This window comes from Globicephala melas, chromosome 8 (genome assembly GCF_963455315.2).
Source record: "Globicephala melas chromosome 8, mGloMel1.2, whole genome shotgun sequence".
In the NCBI taxonomy this organism is placed as follows: domain Eukaryota; kingdom Metazoa; phylum Chordata; class Mammalia; order Artiodactyla; family Delphinidae; genus Globicephala; species Globicephala melas.
The window spans coordinates 82,943,952-82,964,654 of record NC_083321.1 but is presented as its reverse complement, the minus strand read 5'-3'; the positions used below and the strand labels follow the sequence as shown (position 1 = coordinate 82,964,654).

Sequence of the window (20,703 nt, the reverse complement as noted above, 5' to 3'; positions counted from 1 at the left end):
CTCTTCAATGACTTCTGGGGCAGGGTTTTAAAACCCTGAGGGTTTTTTAAAAACCTGAGGGTCCTGGGGTATGTGATCAACTTGTGCACAATTCTCTGACTGGTTGACGTTGAGGTAATAGGGTGATATTTCAGGAATCTCAGTTATCAGTTTTCTGGCTCCAACAGGTCTGGGGTCTAAGTACTGGTGGTCAGCGTGCACTTAACTTCTTCCATCAGGTGGGGGTTTTAGTATCTGCAAAACAACTCAAGAATGTGTCTCAAGATATTATCAATAGCCCTTGAGGAGGAACTAAAGGTCCTTGACTTTATTTGATGGCTAAACTATTATTATTTTGTCTTGCCTGATTGTTTTCCTTTGTTTCTGCATTTTTCCACTTCTCTGACTAAATTTGCTCTTTAGAATTCAGGGAAAGCCTAGGATACTAAAGCTTTTCTATAAACAAGAGGCAGGGGGTGTGTGGGGGCATCTGTCCCTGGGAAGGTCCTGCAGGTGTTGCCAAACCAAACTTGGGTCCCCTTGCCTGCATGCAGTAAAGTCAATCTACTGACACCGTGTTGTGGCGAAGGAAAGTGCAGCTTTATCACAGGGTACCAAGCAAGTAGTCCAGGGCAGTTAGTTCTCACAACACCTACTCGCAGATGGGTTTCAGGGAAACACTTTTAAAGGGCATGTGAGGGAGAGGAGTCACAGGGTATGTGATCAGCTCACACACAATTCTCTGATTGTGAGGTAACAGGGCAGTTCTACAGGGTTTAAATTATCAATCCTTAAGCTTCAGTAAGCCTGGGGGCTATGCACTCCTGGTCACCAAATAGTTAATGTCTTCCATCTAGTGGGGATTTTATCATCTGTAAAACAACTCAGAAGATGTGCATAGATATTGTTATCTAGGTACTTCAGAGAGGAGTTAAAGCAGAGGATATGGGGGAGGGGTCTGTCCCCAGAAGGCCTCATAGGGTCCTGCTTTGTTACATAGGGCTCTGCTTGGTTTTAGTAAGAGCATACTGTATAATTTGAACAAAGCCCTCTGTAGCTCAGCTCACAAGACAATAAAAAGAAGATTGGGGGAGATTAACCTGAGGTGAGGTGAGCACTAAATTTGAGAGTGCTTTTCCATTATGGCATATTCTGACCTCAGAAGTGACTGAGAGGTTGAGAAACTGAGCAGTGCTTTTGACAACAGGGACAAAAATTGGAGTCCAAGGATTGCCAAGGGGAAGGCCTCAATAAAAACCTCTATACTTTGAGACGAGACTGTAACCAGCAACACCAGGTATAAGTAATTCCAAAAACATCAGGTGAATCAGAAGTAAATTGGCCCCCAGAAAGACTTAAACTCAGTGTTAAATCATCTGATTCCTGATTGCTAGAGCTCCTATCAATCATTCCCAGAAGCACACATAAAATTTCCCTACAGGAGGGTAACATCATTCTAGGTCTAAAGTTATTTCTATAATTTTTTATATACAATCTCCAGAACCCAAACAAAAAATAATAATAAATAGACACACAGGAGACAAGTAACATGACTAAATATTAACTGAAAGAACAGACAGTGTAATAGACCACAGAAGCTCTAGAGAATGAATTTATCAAGCAAAGAGTTTAAATTAATTATGGTTGATATATTCAAGGATATAAATAAAAGCAATATAAAAATTTTGTCAGATAAATGGAAATTTTAAAAATAGGTATAGGACTTCCCTGGTGGCACAGTGGTTAGGAATCTGTCTGCCAATGCAGAGGACATGGGTTTGAGCCCTATTCTGGGAAGATCCCACATGCTGTGGAGCAACTGAGCCCATGTGCCACAACTACTGAGCCTGTGCTCTAGAGCCCGTGAGCCACAACTACTGAAGCCCATGTGCCTAGAGCCTGTGCTCCACAACAAGAGACACCACCGCAATGAGAAGCCTGTGCACCGCAACAAAGAGTAGTCCCCACTCACTGCAACTAGAGAAAGCCCACGTGCAGCAACGAAGACCCAACACAGCTAAAAATAAATAAATAAATAAATTTATATTTAAAAACAGCTATAAACTGCTATAATCAACATTAAGTATTAAGTGGATGGGTTTAACAAATGATTTTCATAACCAGCTGAGGTATTAGTGAGTTAGAAGATAGATCTGAAGAGAGTATATAAGACTCAAGCTCTGATAATTAAACAGAGGCAAACTACAGAAGAGAATCTGTTATAATCCTATCTACTGGTAAACTCTTAGTGAAAAAATAATCTAAACACATTCTTTTTTAAAAACACAAACACATTTCTAGTACCGAATAAATTCACTATACAGTATAGATCTATTAAAAGCATAGTTGGCCATAAACTTTACCAGTAGTATTATGAAGTATTTTTGTGTATTATTGCTACAATAAAACAATGGTTTACTAAAACTGCCACTATATGCATTATCTAGGATATGAAAGTAAATTCAAATGTGTCTATTTGATAAACATGAGAAATGAGGGTAACTGAGTTCAGTATCTTAATTGTGAGTTCATAAAATGCCTACGTAGTTCTTTCTGACCCCATAGGTTTTCTCCTTAGATATAAATTCTAGAGGTAGAACATTTCAAATGAGTATACACACTTCAAGATGAAAAGTACTAATTATAATTGTATAAACAAACAACTATCAAAGAATCATAGAGAATTAATCAGGTTATCAAATGATTAGATTTTGTTTTTTCTAAATACAATCTTGGGCTGTAATCTCATGGGGTTAACTATTGCAATATTTGCAAAGAGCAAATCCCTCCAAATATTAAAATAACAATACCAGGTTTTCTTTGTAAATAACAACTATTTAAAAATTAATTGCAGAATAATTATTTCATCATCTCAAAAAATCCTATAAGCTCATTAGAAGGCTAAATTGAAGCTTGAGAAGCTAGAATTTAATGTATTACAGTACACATAAATTGTAAATTAATATTCCTGCCTTTGGGATAGGCAGTTAGAAGAAATTCATAGCATTTCCCTGATTTGCAATTGAGATTGTTAACCACATTAGTATTAAAACATGATTACACATTGTTTTTAACTCTATTTTACAATCACTCTATAATTGCCTCTTTATATAAAATGCACTCTTTGAACAAATAAAAAGAATTTGAATTTGTATGCCTATTAATGATACTCAACAAATATTTTTTTAAAACTGAGGTCCAAAAGTAAAACTTAGATATTTGGACACATTAACTCAAACTTCTTCAAAACCCTTAAATCATGAAAATGCTACTTGTCTTTCTAATATATGTTTAATCGCATTTTCTAGTCAGTCCTCAACCCAGCTTCTCTTTTCCTAGCAACACTACTTTTTAAAGCATAAAGCACAGGCAGTAATAAACATTTTGTTATTTTACTCAAAGAGTATTTAAACTATTAGTAAAAGTTAAGACTTTCAGCACTAAAAACTCTATTCAAAATACTTCGGTAAGATTAGGTTCACAAAATTAAAGAACAGGAGAAAATTATACAATTTTCTAGTGAAATCACAGTATAAGTAAGTACCTCAAGCAAAAAGGAGATAATATATATCTGATATTACTTTTCTTGAATTGTCAATTGTTTAAGGTATATGAAAATCAGGTATCCTATAGGGTGGGGAAAAAATAGGCATCTTGCTGGCATTTCCATATACTCAGCCAGTAAGATCAACATTGTATTGATAAAATATTTAAAATCTAGTCACTATTTTTAAAAACAGTCTTAACTGAAGCCTCTTTGGGCTGATTTTTCAAAATTTATTGTATAAATAGACCATATTTCTGTATGCTTTTTAGATCGAGCTAGTTAGATAGAACTTTTTAGGTAGAACCAGTCTAGAACTAGCCTCTGAGTTTCATTAGAGTACTTATAGAAAAACAATTTGCTTGAGTATTTTAAACTGAATAAGTAAAATGCTATATTCTCTGGTAATTTTTATTTATTTTATTTATTATTTATTTTATTTATTTATTTGTTTATTTATTTTGGCTGTGTTGGGTCTTTGTTGTTGAGCGCAGGCTTTCTCTAGTTGCGGCGAGCGGGGGCTACTATTTGTTGCAGTGTGCAGGCTTCTCATTGTGGTGGCTTCTCTTGTTGTGGAGCACAGGCTCTAGAAGCACAGGCATCAGTAGCTGTGGCATGTGGGCTTAGTAGTTGTGGCTCACAGGCTCTAGAGCACAGGCTCAGTAGTTGTGGCACATGGTCTTATTTGCTCTGTGGCATGTGGGATCTTCCTGGACCAGCGATCAAACCCATGTCCCCTGCATTGGCAGGCAGATTCTTTTTTAATAAATTTATTTTATTTTTTTATTATTTTTTATTTTTTTGCATTATGCGGGCCTCTCACTGTTGTGGCCTCTCCCGTTGCGGAGAACAGGCTCCGGACGTGCAGGCTCAGCGGCCATGGCTCACGGGCCCAGCCGCTCTGCGGCACGTGGGATCCTTCTGGATTGGGGCACAAACCTGCATCCCCCGCATCGGCAGGCAGACTCTCAACCACTGTGACACCAGGGAAGCCCTAAATTTATTTTTTATTTATTCATTTTTGGCTGCTTTGGGTCTTCGTGGCTGCGCACAGGCTTTCTCTAGTTGCAGAGAGCCGGGGCTACTCTTCACTGCGGTGCACAGGCTTCTCATTGCGGTGGCTTCTCTTATTGTGGAGCGCAGGCTCTAGATGTGTGGGCTTCAGTAGCTGTGGCACGTGGGCTCAGTAGTTGTGGCTCATGGGCTCTAGAGCGCAGGCTCAGTAGTTGTGGCGCACGGGCTTAGTTGCTCCATGGCATGTGGAATCTTCCCAGACCAGGGCTCGAACCCATGTCCCCTGCATTGGCAGGCAGATTCCCAACCACTGTGCCACCAGGTAAGTCCTGGCAGGTGGATTCTTAACCTTTGTTCCACCAGTGAAGTACTCTAGTAATTTTTAAAATTAAAAAGTTTAACCTAGTCAGTTTTACAGTTAATGATTCAAGGACATTATCGACTATTTGCAAGGAATTATAATTGATAATTCAGGTTCCTGTTTCCCATCATGACAGGTGCCTCATAGGTTTAAAAAACCATATAAAATTAGTAATTTATTTTTCAAAATTTGAGAGGTTTGGGGGAGTTTTCCTTTGTTTTCAGAAATTATTGCAAGTCAAATAAGTTAAATATTAAAAAGCCTAAAAACTTAGTTTGAAGTAAACAATCAACTGATCACATATCAGCTCTACTGTAACAACCAAGCATGTTTAATGAAAGATTCTTTCAATAAGTTTAGAAACATTCCCATGGTAACAAGCTAGAAGCCAATTGAAAACCAAATTAAGATGCCAAAAAAAAAAAATTCCAAACTTTGCAAATAATATAAATTAGTAATGAAGCTAAAATTATTAAGGTGATTTTATTATTTTGAATTCTCTTTCTGCATTCTTATTAAATCTTTATTGATATTTCCTCTTCTGATATGATGAAAGTAATTAATAAGCCAGAGCCAATGTTATATTCCACAAATGAAAATATGGATGAGCACATTGTAAAAAAACAATTCCCTGGTTTGGTTCTATGGTAATTTAAGTTCGCTTTGACAATGCTGAATCAATATAAACATTATATCTCCTATAAAAGAAAATCCAACATAGAAAAACAATCCCAAATGATAAGTCTGCTCAGCTGGTAGCCTTGAAAATTTAAGAAGTGATATGAATTCCATCTGGAATGTGTATTTTTGCAGTTTGCTTCAGACTTGAGACAGCATTCCTTTTGTTTGTTTTTCCTGGCAGTTGTAGGAGTGTCATTCACACACTTGAGTAATTCAATAATTATGTCCTAGGGAACTTAAACTTAGATTTTAAAAAATTTTTATTTTTCTTTGCTTTCCTGTTTTCACCACCGGTGGGAGTGGCTTGAAAACTCTCTCTCCATGTTTTTAAATTTTCAAATGTAAACATATATGTGCACATTAAATAATAGTAATAAAATTAATAATTTTTCACTATAATCCCTATGTCCACCTTCCCTATTGCATGCTCCTTCATCCCATCATTGCTTTACTTTCTCTTACAGAAAGCAACATCTTGAATTTTGTATTAATCATTCCTTACTTTCCACTTTCTCCTTCAAGGTAGGTATTTCAAAATAGCATTATTTTTTCAATTTTTCTAGTTTTGAAATTTAATTAAATGGAATAATTCTATAGAATTGCTCCATGATTTGCTTCTTTTGTACTATATTGTTTTTGACATCCATCCATTTGATGTTCAGTTCCTGAAGTAATTCATTTTCCCAGCTGTATGGTATACTGAGGTATAAATGTATCACAGTTTATACATTCTATTATTAAATGGATATTTAAGTTATCTCCAGTTTGAGGCTATTATGAAAGTATTTCTGTGAATAATCTTGTGTGTGACTTCTGCTACACATGCACAACTACTTCCCTGGAGCAAACATTTAGGAGAGGGCTTACCGGGTTGTAAGAAAGGCACAAGTTAAATTTTACTAGTTAATGCCAAGTAAATTGTACCATTTATACTCCCACCAACTCTGTGTGAGATTTCTTGCTACTCTAACTCCTCAGCAACAGTGTCACTGTCAGACTTTCAAAGTTGTGCCAAACTAGTAGGTGGGAAAACTTTATCATAGTGTTATTAATATATCTAATCTGAATACTGATGAGGTTAACCACTGATAGTTTTATTGGTTATATGTATTGCAAAATATTCTCCTAGTTTGTGGTTGACTTTTTATTCTCTTTAGGTGTTCTTTGACAACAGAAAAGTTTTAATTTTAATGTAGTAAAATTTATCCACATTTTCCTTTATGGTTTCCTTTATGATTTTTCCTTTAAAGTTTTTGACCTGCTTAGTCTCCAAAAAATTCTTCCCTACTCTAAGTCAAATTTCTAATTATATCATATTGCATGCAAATGTCAAATCATTATGTAGTACACCTGAAACTAACATATTGTATGTGAATTATATTTCAAAAAAAATCAATAAAGAACACTGAGTTGTTTTTTAAAATTCCTAATTATAAATTTATAATTATATTCTGTAGCCTATAATATTTACCCACATGTAACTGACTTATGTGCAGACACATGAAGTGCAGTTATATATTTTTTTTACATGGATAACCAATTGGCCCCCAAACATTTATTGAATAGCCCATTATTTCCCCATTGATGAATGCCACCTCCGTCATTTATCAAGTTCTCTTTTTCTCTCAAGTACTGCAGTCTCATTAAGATATGTTTAGTTTTGTTAAAAACTTTTGCACAGCAAAGGAAACCATGGACAAAATGAAAAGACAACCTACTGAATGGGAGAAAATATTTACAAGTAATATGATTGATAAGCAGTTAATATATAAAATATATAAACAAAATATATAAACAGCTCATACAATTAAATGTCAAAAAAATAAGCAACCTAATTAAAAAATGTGCAGAAGACCTGAACAGATATTTTTCCAAAGAAGATATACAGATGACCAACAGGCACGTAAAAAGATGCCCAACATCCCTAGTCATGAGAAAAATGCAAGTTACAACTGCAATGAGATATTACTTCACACCTGTCAGAATGGCTATCATCAAAAAGACCACAATAACAAATGTTGGAGAGTATGTGGAGAAAAGGGAACTCTTGTATAGTGTTAATGGAAATGTGAATTTGTGTAGTTACTGTGCAAAACAGTTTGGAGTGTCCTCAAAAAACTAAAAATAGAACTAACACATGATCCAGCAATTCCACTCCTGGGTATATAGTTGAAGAAAACAAAAACCCTTATTTGAAAAGATACGTGCATCCCAATGTTCATGGCAGCGTTACTTACAATTGCCAAGATATGGAAGCATTCTAAGTGTCCATCAACAGATGAATGGATAAAGAAGATGTGATATATATATATATATACATATATATATATATGTATATATACACTACAGGATACTACTCAGACATAAAAATGAATGAAATTTCGCCATTTGCTACAACATGGATGGACCTGGAGGATATTATACTTAGTGATATGAGTCAGACAAAGACAAATACTGTATGTTATCACTTATATGTGGAATCTAAAAAAATAAAACAAACTAATGAATATAACAAAAAAGAAACAGACTCACAGATATAGAAAACAAACTACTGGTTACCAGTGGGGAGAAGGAAGAAAGGAGGGGCAAGATAGGGGTAGGGGATTAAGAAGTACAAATTACTATGTATAAAATAAATAAGATATAAGGATATATTTCACAGCACAGGGGATATAGCCAATATCTTATAATAACTATAAATTGAGTATAAGCTATAAAAATTTTGAATCACCATGTCATACACCTGAAACTAATATAATATTGTAAATCAACTATACCTCAAATATGTATATATGTACCATTATATAAATCACAGATATATTATGGAATTAAATACAAATGATGTGAAACACAAAAAATAAATTAAAATGGAATTATTTAAAAAATAAAAAAGACTTTAATGTACTTAATGTAAAAAAAAGAGATACTTTTGGATTCCTATGATTTCTCTTTTGTAGAATTCTTTAGGATTACTGTGTCTGAGAACTGATTAGTGTCTTTTAATAATTCCAGAAAAAAATAATTTTTTGTGCATTCCGTCTATTATATTCATGTGGAGATAATTCCAACTGAATGTATAAAGTCTCCTACATTCTTTTATTCATATTTCCCCCGTTTTAATTCTCTGGACTTATTTACAGGAACTTTCTTCAGCTGTATCTAATCTGCTTTTAAACTCATCCACTGAGAGTTTTTTTGTTTTGGTTTGCTTGATTTTTGGTTTTTGTTTGTTTCTTTTGGTATTCTGTTGATTGCTTAGAAATTCTCCGGTTCATTTTCAAACCTAGTTGTTCCAGCCTTGTTTTTTTTTTTTTTTTAATTGGGGCATAATTGCTTTACAATGTTGTGTTAGTTTCTGCTGTACAACAAAGTGAATCAGCTATATTTATACATATATCCCCTTCCTCTTGGACCCCTCCTCCCACTCCCCCACCCGCCCCATCCACCCATCTAGGTCATCACAGCACACCAAGCTGAGCTCTCTGTGCTATACAGCAGGTTCCCACTAGATATATATTTTACACATGGTAGTGAAGCTTCTCTTTTATTTCTTTAATTATTTTAAGCATTGTCATTTTGATTCTGTGTCAAATAATTTTGATATTTGACAACTCCAGATCTGTTTTTCTCATCTTCTGTTTCTACTGGTTCTTAACCCATAGTACTTCATTTTCCTGTGTGATTTTTTCCCCTTTGTTTTATTTTGTTTTGTTTTTAGTATTAGGCAGTCATTTTTCAGAGAACTATATCTGTGGAAATTCTTTGAAGAGGGAATTGAAGTTGACTTTTTTTTTTTTTTTGCAGTACACGGGCCTCTCACTGTTGTGGCCTCTCCTGTTGTGGAGCACAGGCTCCAGACACACAGGCTCAGCAGCCATGGTTCACGGGCCTAGCTGCTCCGCGGCATGTGGGATCTTCCCAGCCCGGGGCATGAACCTGTGTCCCCTGCATTGGCAGGTGGACTCTTAACCACTGCGCCACCAGGGGAGCCTGAATTTGACTTTCTTCATGGAGGGATAGTGTTTCCTATTATCACTGTTAATGACAGAGCACTTAAATTCACCACTCAAATTTTGTTTTATCTATATATATAATGTGATTGACACATTTCTCTCTTTCCTGAGATCAGTGATATGCTTAGTGACTTTCAAAAAGCTACTATTTCTAAACTATTTAACACTACATTTTAATCAGAAGGGTCAGTCAGAGTATCTACTTTGCCATACTGCCAAACTAGGAATATATTCACATTTTGAGGCTTTTTTCTGTATTTTTTAACCCATGGTTGATGAACTGTTATAAAAAGTCTGCCTTGATTCAAGGTCACTTTGCCAAATAGAAGATTTTTGTTTATAAGAATTCATAGTAAAAACATTTCTGGGATCTATCAGGTGCTTGCAGAAATATAGCTAGGTGACCTCATCCATTCTCAGAGGTAGATCCAAGATTGCAGACAGCTCTCAGTACCAAAAAGAGTACAATACACGAGGAGCTACATTTTCCACAGTTTCTGATATTTCCTCAGTCTTGGGCTCCAACCTTCAAGATCTTTCACATAAAAAACTATTTCAGAAGTAACCCTGAAGGGGACGAGGGGAAAATGGTGGAAGAGTAAGACGTGGAGATCACCTTCCTCCCCACAGATACACCAGAAATACATCTACACGTGGAACAACTCCTACAGAACACCTACTGAACGCTGGCAGAAGACCTCAGACCTCCCAAAAGGCAAGAAACACTCCATGTACCTATGTAGGGCAAAAGAAAAAAGAATAAACAGAGACAAAAGGACAGGGACAGGACTTGCACCAGTGGGAGGGAGCTGGGAAGGAGGAAAGATTTCCACACACTAAGAATCCCCTTCACGGGCGGAGACTGATGGTGGCGGAGAGGGGAGCTTCGGAGCCGCGGAGGAGAGCACAGCAACAGGGGTGCGGAGGGCAAAGTGGAGAGATTCTCGCACAGAGGATCGGTGCCGACCAGCACTCACCAGCCCGAGAGGCTTGTCTGCTCACTGGCCGGGGCGGGAGGGTCTGGGAACTGAGGCTTGGGCTTCGGTCGGAGCATAGGGAGAGGACTGGGGTTGGCGGCGTAAACACAGCCTGCAGGGGGTTAGTGTACCATGGCTAGCCAGGAGGGAGTCCGGGAAAAAGTCTGGACCTGCCGAAGAGGCAAGAGACTTTTTCTTCCCTCTTTGTTTCCTGGTGCACGAGGAGAGGGGATTAAGAGCGCCGCTTAAAGGAGCTCGAGAGACGGGCGTGGGCCGCTGCTAAAAGTGCGGACCCCAGAGACGGGCATGAGACACTGAGGCTGCTGCTGCCGCCACCAAGAAGCCTGTGTGCAAGCATAGGTCACTATCCACACACCCCTTCTGGGGAGCCTGTGCAGCCCACCACTGCCACGGTCCCAGGATCCAGGGACAACTTCCCTGGGAGAACGCACAGCGCACCTCAGGCTGGGGCAACGTCATGCTGGCTTCTGCCGCCGGAGGCTTGCCCCGCACTCCGTACCCTCTCTCCCTCCGGCCTGAGTGAGCCAGAGTCCCCGAAGCAGCTGCTCCTTTAACCCCATCCTGTCTGAGCGAAGAACAGATGCCCTCCGGCAACCTACATGCAGAGGCGGGGCCAAATCCAAAGCTGAGCCCCGGGAGCTGTGAGAACAAGGAAGAGAAAGGGAAATCTCTCCCAGCAGCCTCAGAAGCAGTGGATTAAATCTCCACAATCAACTTGATGTACACTGCATCTGTGGAATACATGAATAGACAACGATTCATCCCAAATTGAGGAGGTGGACTTTGAGAGCAAGCTTTATGAATTTTTCCCCTTTTCCTCTTTTTGTGAGTGTGTATGTGTATGCTTCTGTGTGAGATTTTGTCTGTAGAGCTTTGCTTCCAACATTTGTCCTAGGGTTCTATCCTTTTTTTTTCCTTAATAGTTATTTTTTATTTTAATAACTTTATTTTATTTTATCTTACTTTATTTTATTTTACTTTATCTTCTTTCTTTCTTTCCTCCCTTCCCTCCTAAAGACAACGAATCATCCCAAATTGAGGAGGGTGGACTTTGAGAGCAAGATTTATGACTTTTTCCCCTTTTCCTCTTTTTGTGAGTGTCTGTGTGTATGCTTCTGTATGAGATTTTGTCTGTATAGCTTTGCTTCCACCATTTTTCCTAGGGTTTTACCCATCCGTTTTTTTTAAAAATTATTTTTCTTAATAATTAATTTTTATTTTAATAACTTTATTATATTTTATCTTACTTTATTTTAATTTACTTTATCTTCTTTCTTTTTTTCTTCCTTCCCTCCTTCCTTTCTTCCTTCCTCCCTCCCTCCCTCCCTCCATCATTTCTTTCTTTCCTTCATTCTTTCTTTCTGTCTTTCTTTCTTTCTACTTCTACTAATTCTTTCTTTCTAATATTTCTCCCTTTTATTCTGAGCCGTGTGGATGAAAGTCTCTTGGTGCTGCAGCCAGGAGTCAGTGCTGTGCCTCTGAGGTGGGAGAACCAACTTCCAGACAATGGTCCACAACAGACCTCCCAGATCCACATAATATCAAATGGCAAAAATCTCCCAGAGATCTCCATCTCAACACCAACACCCAGCTTCACTCAATGACCAGCATGCTACAGTGCTGGACACCCTATGACAAACACTAGCAAGACAGGAACACAAACCCACCCATTAGCAGAGAGGCTGCCTAAAATCATAAAAAGTCCACAGACACCCCAAAGCACACCACCAGACATGGACCTGCCCACCAGAAAGACAATAACCAGTCTCATCCACTGGAACATAGGCACCAGTCCCCTCCACCAGGAAGCCTACACAACCCACTGAACCAACCTTAGCCACTGGGGGCAGACACCAAAAATAACAGGAAATATGAACCTGCAGACTGCAAAAGGAGTCCCCCAAAACAGTAAGATAAGCAAAATGAGAAGACAGAAAAACACACAGCAGATGAAGAAGCAAGATAAAAACCCACCAGACTTAACAAATGAAGAGGAAATAGGCAGTCTACCTGAAAAAAAAATCAGAATAATGATAGTAAAGATGATACAAAATCTTGGAAATAGAATAGACAAAATGCAAGAAACATTTAACAAGGACATAGAAGAACTAAAGAGCAAACAAGGAATGATGAACAACACTATAAATGAAATTAAAAATACTCTAGATGGGATCAATAGCAGAATAACTGAGGAAGAAGAAAGAATAAGTGACGTGGAAGATAAAATAGTGGAAATAACTACTGCAGAGCAGAATAAAGAAAAAAGAATGAAAAGAACTGAGTACAGTCTCAGAGACCTCTGGGACAACATTAAATGCACCAACATTCGAATTATAGGGGTTCCTAAAGAAGTAGAGAAAAAGAAAGGGACTGAGAAAATATTTGAAGAGATTATAGTTGAAAATTTCCTTAATATGGGAAAGGAAATAGTTAATCAAGTCCAGGAAGCACAGACAGTCCCATACAGGATAAACAAGGAGAAATACGCCAAGACACATATTAATCAAACTGTCAAAAATTAAATGCAAAGAAAACATATTAAAAGCAGCAAGAGAAAAACAACAAATAACACACAAGGGAATCCCCATAAGGTTAACAGCTGATCTTTTAGCAGAAATTCTGCAAGCCAGAAGGGACTCGCAAGACATATTTAAGGTGATGAAGGAGAAGAAACTGCAATTAAGATTACTCTACCCAGCAAGGATCTCATTCAGATTTGATGAAGAAATTAAAACCTTTACAAAAGCTGCAAAAGCTGCGAGAGTTCAGCACCACCAAACCAGCTTTACAACAAATAGTAAAGGAACTTCTCTAGGCAAGAAACACAAGAGAAGGAAAAGATCTACAATAATGAACGCAAAGCAATTAAGTAAATGGGAATAAGAACATACATTTCAATAATTACCTTAAATGTAAATGGACTAAATGCTCCCACCAAAAGACACAGATTGGCTGAATGGATACAAAAACAAGACCCATATATATGCTGTCTACAAGAGACCTACTTCAGACGTAGAGACACATACAGACTCAAAGTAAGGGGCTGGAAAAAGATATTCCATGCAAACGGAAACCAAAGAAAGCTGAAGTAGCAATTCTCATATCAGACAAAATAGACTTTAAAATAAAGACTATTAGAAGAGACAAAGAAGGACACTACATAATGATCAAGGGATCAATCCAAGAAGGAGATATAACAGTTGTAAATATTTATGCACCCAACATAGGAGCACCTCAATACATAAGGCAAATCCTAACAGCCATAAAAGGGGAAATCAACAGTAACACATTCATAGTAGGGGACTTTAACACCCCACTTTCACCAATGGACAGATCATCCTAAATGAAAATAAATAAGGAAACACAAGCTTTAAATGATACATTTCACAAGATGGACTTAATTGATATTTATAGGACATTCCATCCAAAAACAACAGAATACACATTTTTCTCAAGTGCTCATGGAACGTTCTCCAGGATAGATCATATCTTGGGTCACAAATCAAGCCTTGGTAAATTTAAGAAAATTGAAATTGTATCAAGTTTCTTTTCTTACCACAATGCTATGAGACTAGATATCAATTACAGGAAAAGATCTGTAAAAAATACAAACACATGGAGGCTAAACAATACACTACTTAATAACAAAGTGATTACTAAAGAAATAAAAGAGAAAATAAAAAAATACCTAGAAACAAATGACAATGGAGACACGACGACCCAAAACCTATGGGATGCAGCAAAAGCAGTTCTAAGAGGGAAGTTTATAGCAATACAATCCTACCTTAAGAAACAGGAAACATCTCGAATAAACAACCTAACCTTGCACCTAAAGCAATTAGAGAAAGAAGAACAAAAAACCCCAAAGTAAGCAGAAGGAAAGAAGTCATAAAAATCGGATAAGAAATAAATGAAAAACAAATGAAGGAAACGATAGTAAAGATCAATAAAACTAAAAGCTGGTTCTCTGAGAAGATAAACAAAATTGATAAACCATTAGCCAGACTCATCAAGAAAAAAAGTGAGAAGACTCAAATCAGTAGAATTAGAAATGAAGAAGGAGAAGTAACAACTGACACTGCAGAAATACAAAAGATCATGAGAGATTACTACAAGCAGCTCTATGCCAATAAAATGGACAACCTGGAAGAAATGGACAAATTCTTAGAAATGCGCAACTTGCCAAGACTGAATCAGGAAGAAATAGAAAATAAGAACAGAGAAATCACAGGCACTGAAATTGAAACTGTGATTAAAAATCTTCCAACAAACAAAAGCCCAGGACCAGATGGCTTCACAGGCGAATTTTATCAAACATTTAGAGAAGAGCTAACACCTATCCTTGTCAAACTCTTCCAAAATATAGGAGATGGAGGAACACTCGCAAACTCATTCTACGAGGCCACCATCACCCTGATACCAAAACCAGACAAGGATGTCACAAAGAAAGAAAACTACAGGCCAATATCACTGATGAACATAGATGCAAAAATCCTCAACAAAATACTAGCAAACAGAATCCAACAACACATTAAAAGGATCATACAGCATGATCAAGTGGGGTTTATTCCAGGAATGCAAGGATTCTTCAATATATGCAAATCAATCACATGATACACCATATTAACAAACTGAAGGAGAAAAATTATAAGATCATCTCAATAGATGTACAGCCGACAAAATTCAACACCCATTTATGATAAAAACCCTGCAGAAAGTAGGCATAGAGGGAACTTTCCTCAACATAATAAAGGCCATATATGACAAACCCACAGTGAACATCATCCTCAATGGAGAAAAACTGAAAGCACTTCCACTAAGACCAGGAACAAGACAAGGTTGCCCACTCTCACCGCTCTTATTCAACAAAGTTTTGGAAGTTTTAGCCGCAGAAATCAGAGAAGAAAGGGAAATAAAAGGAATCCAAATCGGAAAAGAAGTAAAGCTGTCACTGTTTGCAAATGACATGAAACTATATATAGAGAATCCTAAAGATGCTACCAGAAAACTACTAGAGCTAATCAATGAATTTGGTAAGTAGCAGGATACAAAATTAATGCACAGAAATCTCTGGCATTCCTTTATACTAATGATGAAAAATCTGATAGTGAAATCAAGAAAACACTCCCATTTACCATTGCAACAAAAAGAATAAAATATCTAGGAATAAACCTACCTAAGGAGACAAAAGACTTGTATGCAGAAAACTATAAGGCACTGATTAAAGAAATTAAAGTTGATACAAATAGATGGAGAGATATCCCATGTTCTTGAATTGGAAGCATCAACATTGTGAAAATGACTCTACTACCCAAAGCAATCTACAGTTTCAATGCAATACCTATCAAACTACCACTGGCATTTTTCACAGAACTAAAACAAAAAATTTCACAATTTGTATGGAAACACAAAAGATCCCGAATAGAAAAAGTAATCTTGAGAACGAAAAACTGAGCTGGAGGAATCAGGCTCCCTGATCCCATACTGTACTACAAAGCTACAGTAATCAAGATAGTATGGTACTGGCACAAAAACAGAAAGATAGATCAATGGAACAGGATAGAAAGTCCAGAGATAAACCCATGCACATATGGTCACCTTATCTTTGGTAAAGGAGGCAGGAATGTACAGTGGAGAAAGGACAGCCTCTTCAATAAGTGGTGCTGGGAAAACTGGACACATACATGTAATAGTATGAGATTAGATCACTCCCTAACACCATACACAAAAATAAGCTCAAAATGGATTAAAGGCCTAAATGTATGGCCAGAAACTATCAAACTCTTAGAGGAAAACATAGGCGGAACACTCTATGACATAAATCACAGCAAGATCCTTTTTGACCCACCTCCTAGAGAAATGGAAATAAAAATAAACAGATGGGACCTAATGAAACTTCAAAGGTTTTGCACAGCAAAGGAAATCATAAACAAGACAAAATGACAACCGTCAGAATGGGAGAAAATATTTGCAAATGAAGCAACTGACAAAGGATTAATATCCAAAATTTATAAGCAGCTCAATAAGAAAAAAACAAACAACCCAATCCAAAAATGGGCGGAAGACCTAAATAAACATTTCTCCAAAGAAGATATACAGACTGCCAACAAACACATGAAAGAATGCTCAACATCATTAATCATTAGAGAAATGCAAATCAAAACTACAATGAGATATCATCTCACACCAGTCAGAATGGCCATCACCACAAAATCTACAAACAATAAATGCTGGAGAGGGTGTGGAGAAAAGGGAACTCTCTTGCACTGCTGGTGGGAATGTGAATTGGTACAGCCACTATGGAGAACAGTATGGAGGTTCCTTAAAAAACTACAAATAGAACTACCATATGACCCAGCAATCCCACTACTGGGCATATACCCTGAGAAAACCATAATTCAAAAAGAGTCATACACCAAAATGTTCAATGCAGCTCTATTTACAATAGCCCAGAGATGGAAACAACCTAAGTGTCCATCATCGGATGAATGGATAAAGAAGATGTGGCACATATATACAATGGAATATTACTCAGCCATAAAAAGAAACGAAATTGAGCTATTTGTAATGAGGTGGATAGACCTAGAGTCTGTCATACAGAGTGAAGTAAGTCAGAAAGAGAAAGACAAATACCGTATGCTAACACATATATATGGAATTTAAGAAAAAAAAATGTCATGAAGAACCTAGGGGTAAGACAGGAATAAAGGCACAGACATACTAGAGAATGGACTTGAGGATATGGGGAGGGGGAAGGGTAAGCTGTGACAAAGCGAGAGAAAGGCATGGACATATATACACTACCAAACATAAGGCAGATAGCTAGTGGGAAGCAGCCACATAGCACAGGGAGATCAGCTCGGTGCTTTGTGACCACCTGGAGGGGTGTGATAGGGAGGGTGGGAGGGAGGGAGACACAAGAGGGAAGAGATATGGGAACATATGTATAACTGATTGACTTCGTTTTAAAGCAGAAACTAACACACCATTGTAAAGCAATTATACTCCAATAAAGATGTAAAAAAATAAAATAAAAAAAGAAGTAACCCTGAGACTTAAGGCTTCAATAAGAACACCTGTACACTATCCATAGGAAGTTGTTCAGGTCCTCCAATTTCTTGCTTCTTATTTCTTGCTCTTCGGATTGTCTCTCAGAACTGACTCTCACCATCACTGTTGCTTGGTGTTGTTGAATTGGTCACTGACAGCAGGTTCCTTCCTTGGTTTAATCCTTTAGCTCTCTTTTTTTTTTTTTTGTCCCCATAGTAATTTGTCTTCCACACAACTTTTCCTATTTTGGGTCATATTCCATTTGTTCATTTCCTGTGTTTATGAGTTATCTCTAGTAATCCCTCCTTCTTGAGCAACTGGCTTATCTAGATCTGTAAATTATAGTATGTAGAATTCAGAAGGGAATTTCTTGCCTCTTCAGTTAAAGGTACATTACTACTCAAACAAAACTATTGAGAGGCTTACCTGAATTGGTCTTCCATCAGGTGTCAGCACCTCTTCAGAAAGTTCCATCATCTTCAGGGCCATCAGAGCAATGGGTTTAGCATGGCAGAGGCTTTTTCTGTGGAGCCCTGCAGCAACACAGTATGCATCACCTATTGTTTCCACCTGCAGCAGTCAGACAAATCAAATGCAAATGTATGATAATGAGCCAAAGTTGAAATACTTATCTGCAATCACAAATGTTACTGGAAAACATATCATCAAAACATCAATAAATCAAGCAATTAGACAATAGAGTATAATCATAAAAGAGTTTGCAAACAGCCAGAGTCAAATACTAACATGTCACCCCAGACCTGTTTGTTCATCAACATTAACACCATAGATGATCATTGAAATCAGAAACAACTAGAATATAAAATAATTATCCCTCACAAAAATAGAATTGTCAGTGTTTTGCCTGGATATTTTCCAAATAATGACTTTTTACAAAGACACTCATCTCCTTCAAACCTTCAAGTAGACCTTCACTGGAAAGTAATTTTTTTTGCAATTTTTCCCAGTTACTCCACACGTTTTAGTGTTTATTTTTATTTTTTTAATTGAAGTATAGCTGATTTACAATGTTGTGTTAGTTTCAGGTGTCACACTTTTTGATATACCTGTAATTTGTTGTCTAGTCTATTCTTATTTACTCTTAATAATTATAACATGTAACACTTCTTGAATTCATACACTCTACCATTAATTGCATCAACTGCTTTACATGCATTATCTCATTTAATCCTCACAAATATCCTAAATGGAAGAAACTAGTATTGGTTATATTTGAGATGAGAACTTCATGCACAGAAACCCATCCATAATCTTACAATTAAAGAGTTAACAGGCACTGTCAAGAGTTTTTCCATACCATGTCAGCAACCATTCTGAATGGCTATTGTGATTGTTAAATATTTTCAATATTTACCCAGGGATAAAACTTCCAAAATTCCAAAGCATAGAACATGGTATAAAAGTTAGGCACAACTCATTTCTAGAGGAAAGTTTTCTAATTATCCAAGGTAGATATGGTGATTATGTTCAATAGGTCTAATTTTTAATTAGAAAAAAGTGATGAACTATTGTATTAAATGTCCAATTCCAATATCACTTTTTCTGTGAATCACTCCATGGTCCTTCCATTAGTTCTTAGTAGCAAAACTAATCCTTTCTTCTACTCTGTTTCAACAGCACACGTCTATATTATAGCATTCATCATAGATTATAATCAATATGTATCAATATATAATCAATATGTATCCACAGCTACAAAGTGAGCTCTGTAAGAATGGGATCATGTCATTTTAATGTCTGTACTCATAGTGCTCATGATAGTGTCTTAAATATAACTATTTAATAAATAACTATCAAATGAATAAACAATCAACCATATTTAACTATGATTACAATAACAGTCATTCTAATCAGTTGCTCATTTGCCCCATTTATTTTATGAGCACCATGTAGACCTGTGTGCCTTGTAGATCTGGGTAGGAAAAAATTGCTTCTAAATTACTGGAGATGCTTCTATCATAAATATAACAAGAATTACAAAATATTCTATTACTTAAGATTTAACAGCAATAATTAAATTTCATGTGAATGAATCCTAACACTTTAATATTAAAAAGCTTCTCTGCATTAAATTCTGTGAGCACAAATTTAGGGAATGTGATGACAGCACCTATGAATGTCATGAAACTAGAGATGCCAAAATTATCAATGATTATCTGAATCTTACCAGGAAATATGCATCAAAAATGATTCAAATACACTCAGACCTATCAAGAAGTTCCAAATCTTCACTTCAGGATCTGTTATCTGGGGCCAGAAAATGTAAATTAAAATTTTATGGTAAGAACAGAAAGATGATACAATGTGAGTCAGCAAAAGTTTTATTCTAAATACTAAAATATACTTCCACCAAAATCTCTCACTGAGGAAGAAAACCAGCAAATAGCAAACGTCTGAAATGTGGTCATTTACCATTTCCCCCTAAAAAAACAATGTCTTTTGCTAAACCTCAGATTTATCTCATACTTTTGTATTTCTATACAATTAAAACATCTAGAATGTTGTTAGTTATATAATTTGAAACTAACTTCTGATTTTCAAATATTAGAACACATAAGCAGTTAATTATTTGTATAAATTGAACTGCACTCCAGTCACTCTGAACATGCATGTTCCTGGAGCATTATCTTTTCTTGGAGTCTCTATCATTATCAAACTTCTCATCAGTATTAACTTCACTATCATTTCAGTAAAAATTTATTGAATACCACTAAATGTGTATTTCTAGAATTTGTACCACAGGCATATATAAAGATTAGTTAGTTATATGTTGTACTTTCTCCTTAGGTATATATAATGTAATAGTATGGAGAAGATGGACCAATATGTTAGCAAATGACAAAAAAAAATCAAATGAAGTACACAACATAAATATAAGAAATTCACATTAAAATCCATTCCTGTAAGATTACATAACATTTAGTTTCCAAATATTTAAATCCAGACTAGCTATCAGAAACAATAGGATCAAGAGCTAGGTAAGAAATAGACAGCAAAAAACCCATAGATTAAGATGTGGAATTTTCACACTTATTCTTAAAC

At 36.5% G+C, this 20,703-nt stretch overlaps 1 protein-coding gene across 1 annotated transcript in view; it reads right to left on the bottom strand.

Moving 5' to 3' along the window:
- GUCY1A2 (guanylate cyclase 1 soluble subunit alpha 2) overlaps positions 1 to 20,703 on the bottom strand; it is a 434,531-nt gene that overhangs the window by 137,328 nt on the left and 276,500 nt on the right. Inside the window, exon 6 of the mRNA XM_030836049.2 lies at positions 18,067 to 18,210. Coding sequence (XP_030691909.1) covers positions 18,067 to 18,210 — 144 coding nt within the window. The remainder of the gene's footprint in view (positions 1 to 18,066; positions 18,211 to 20,703) is intronic.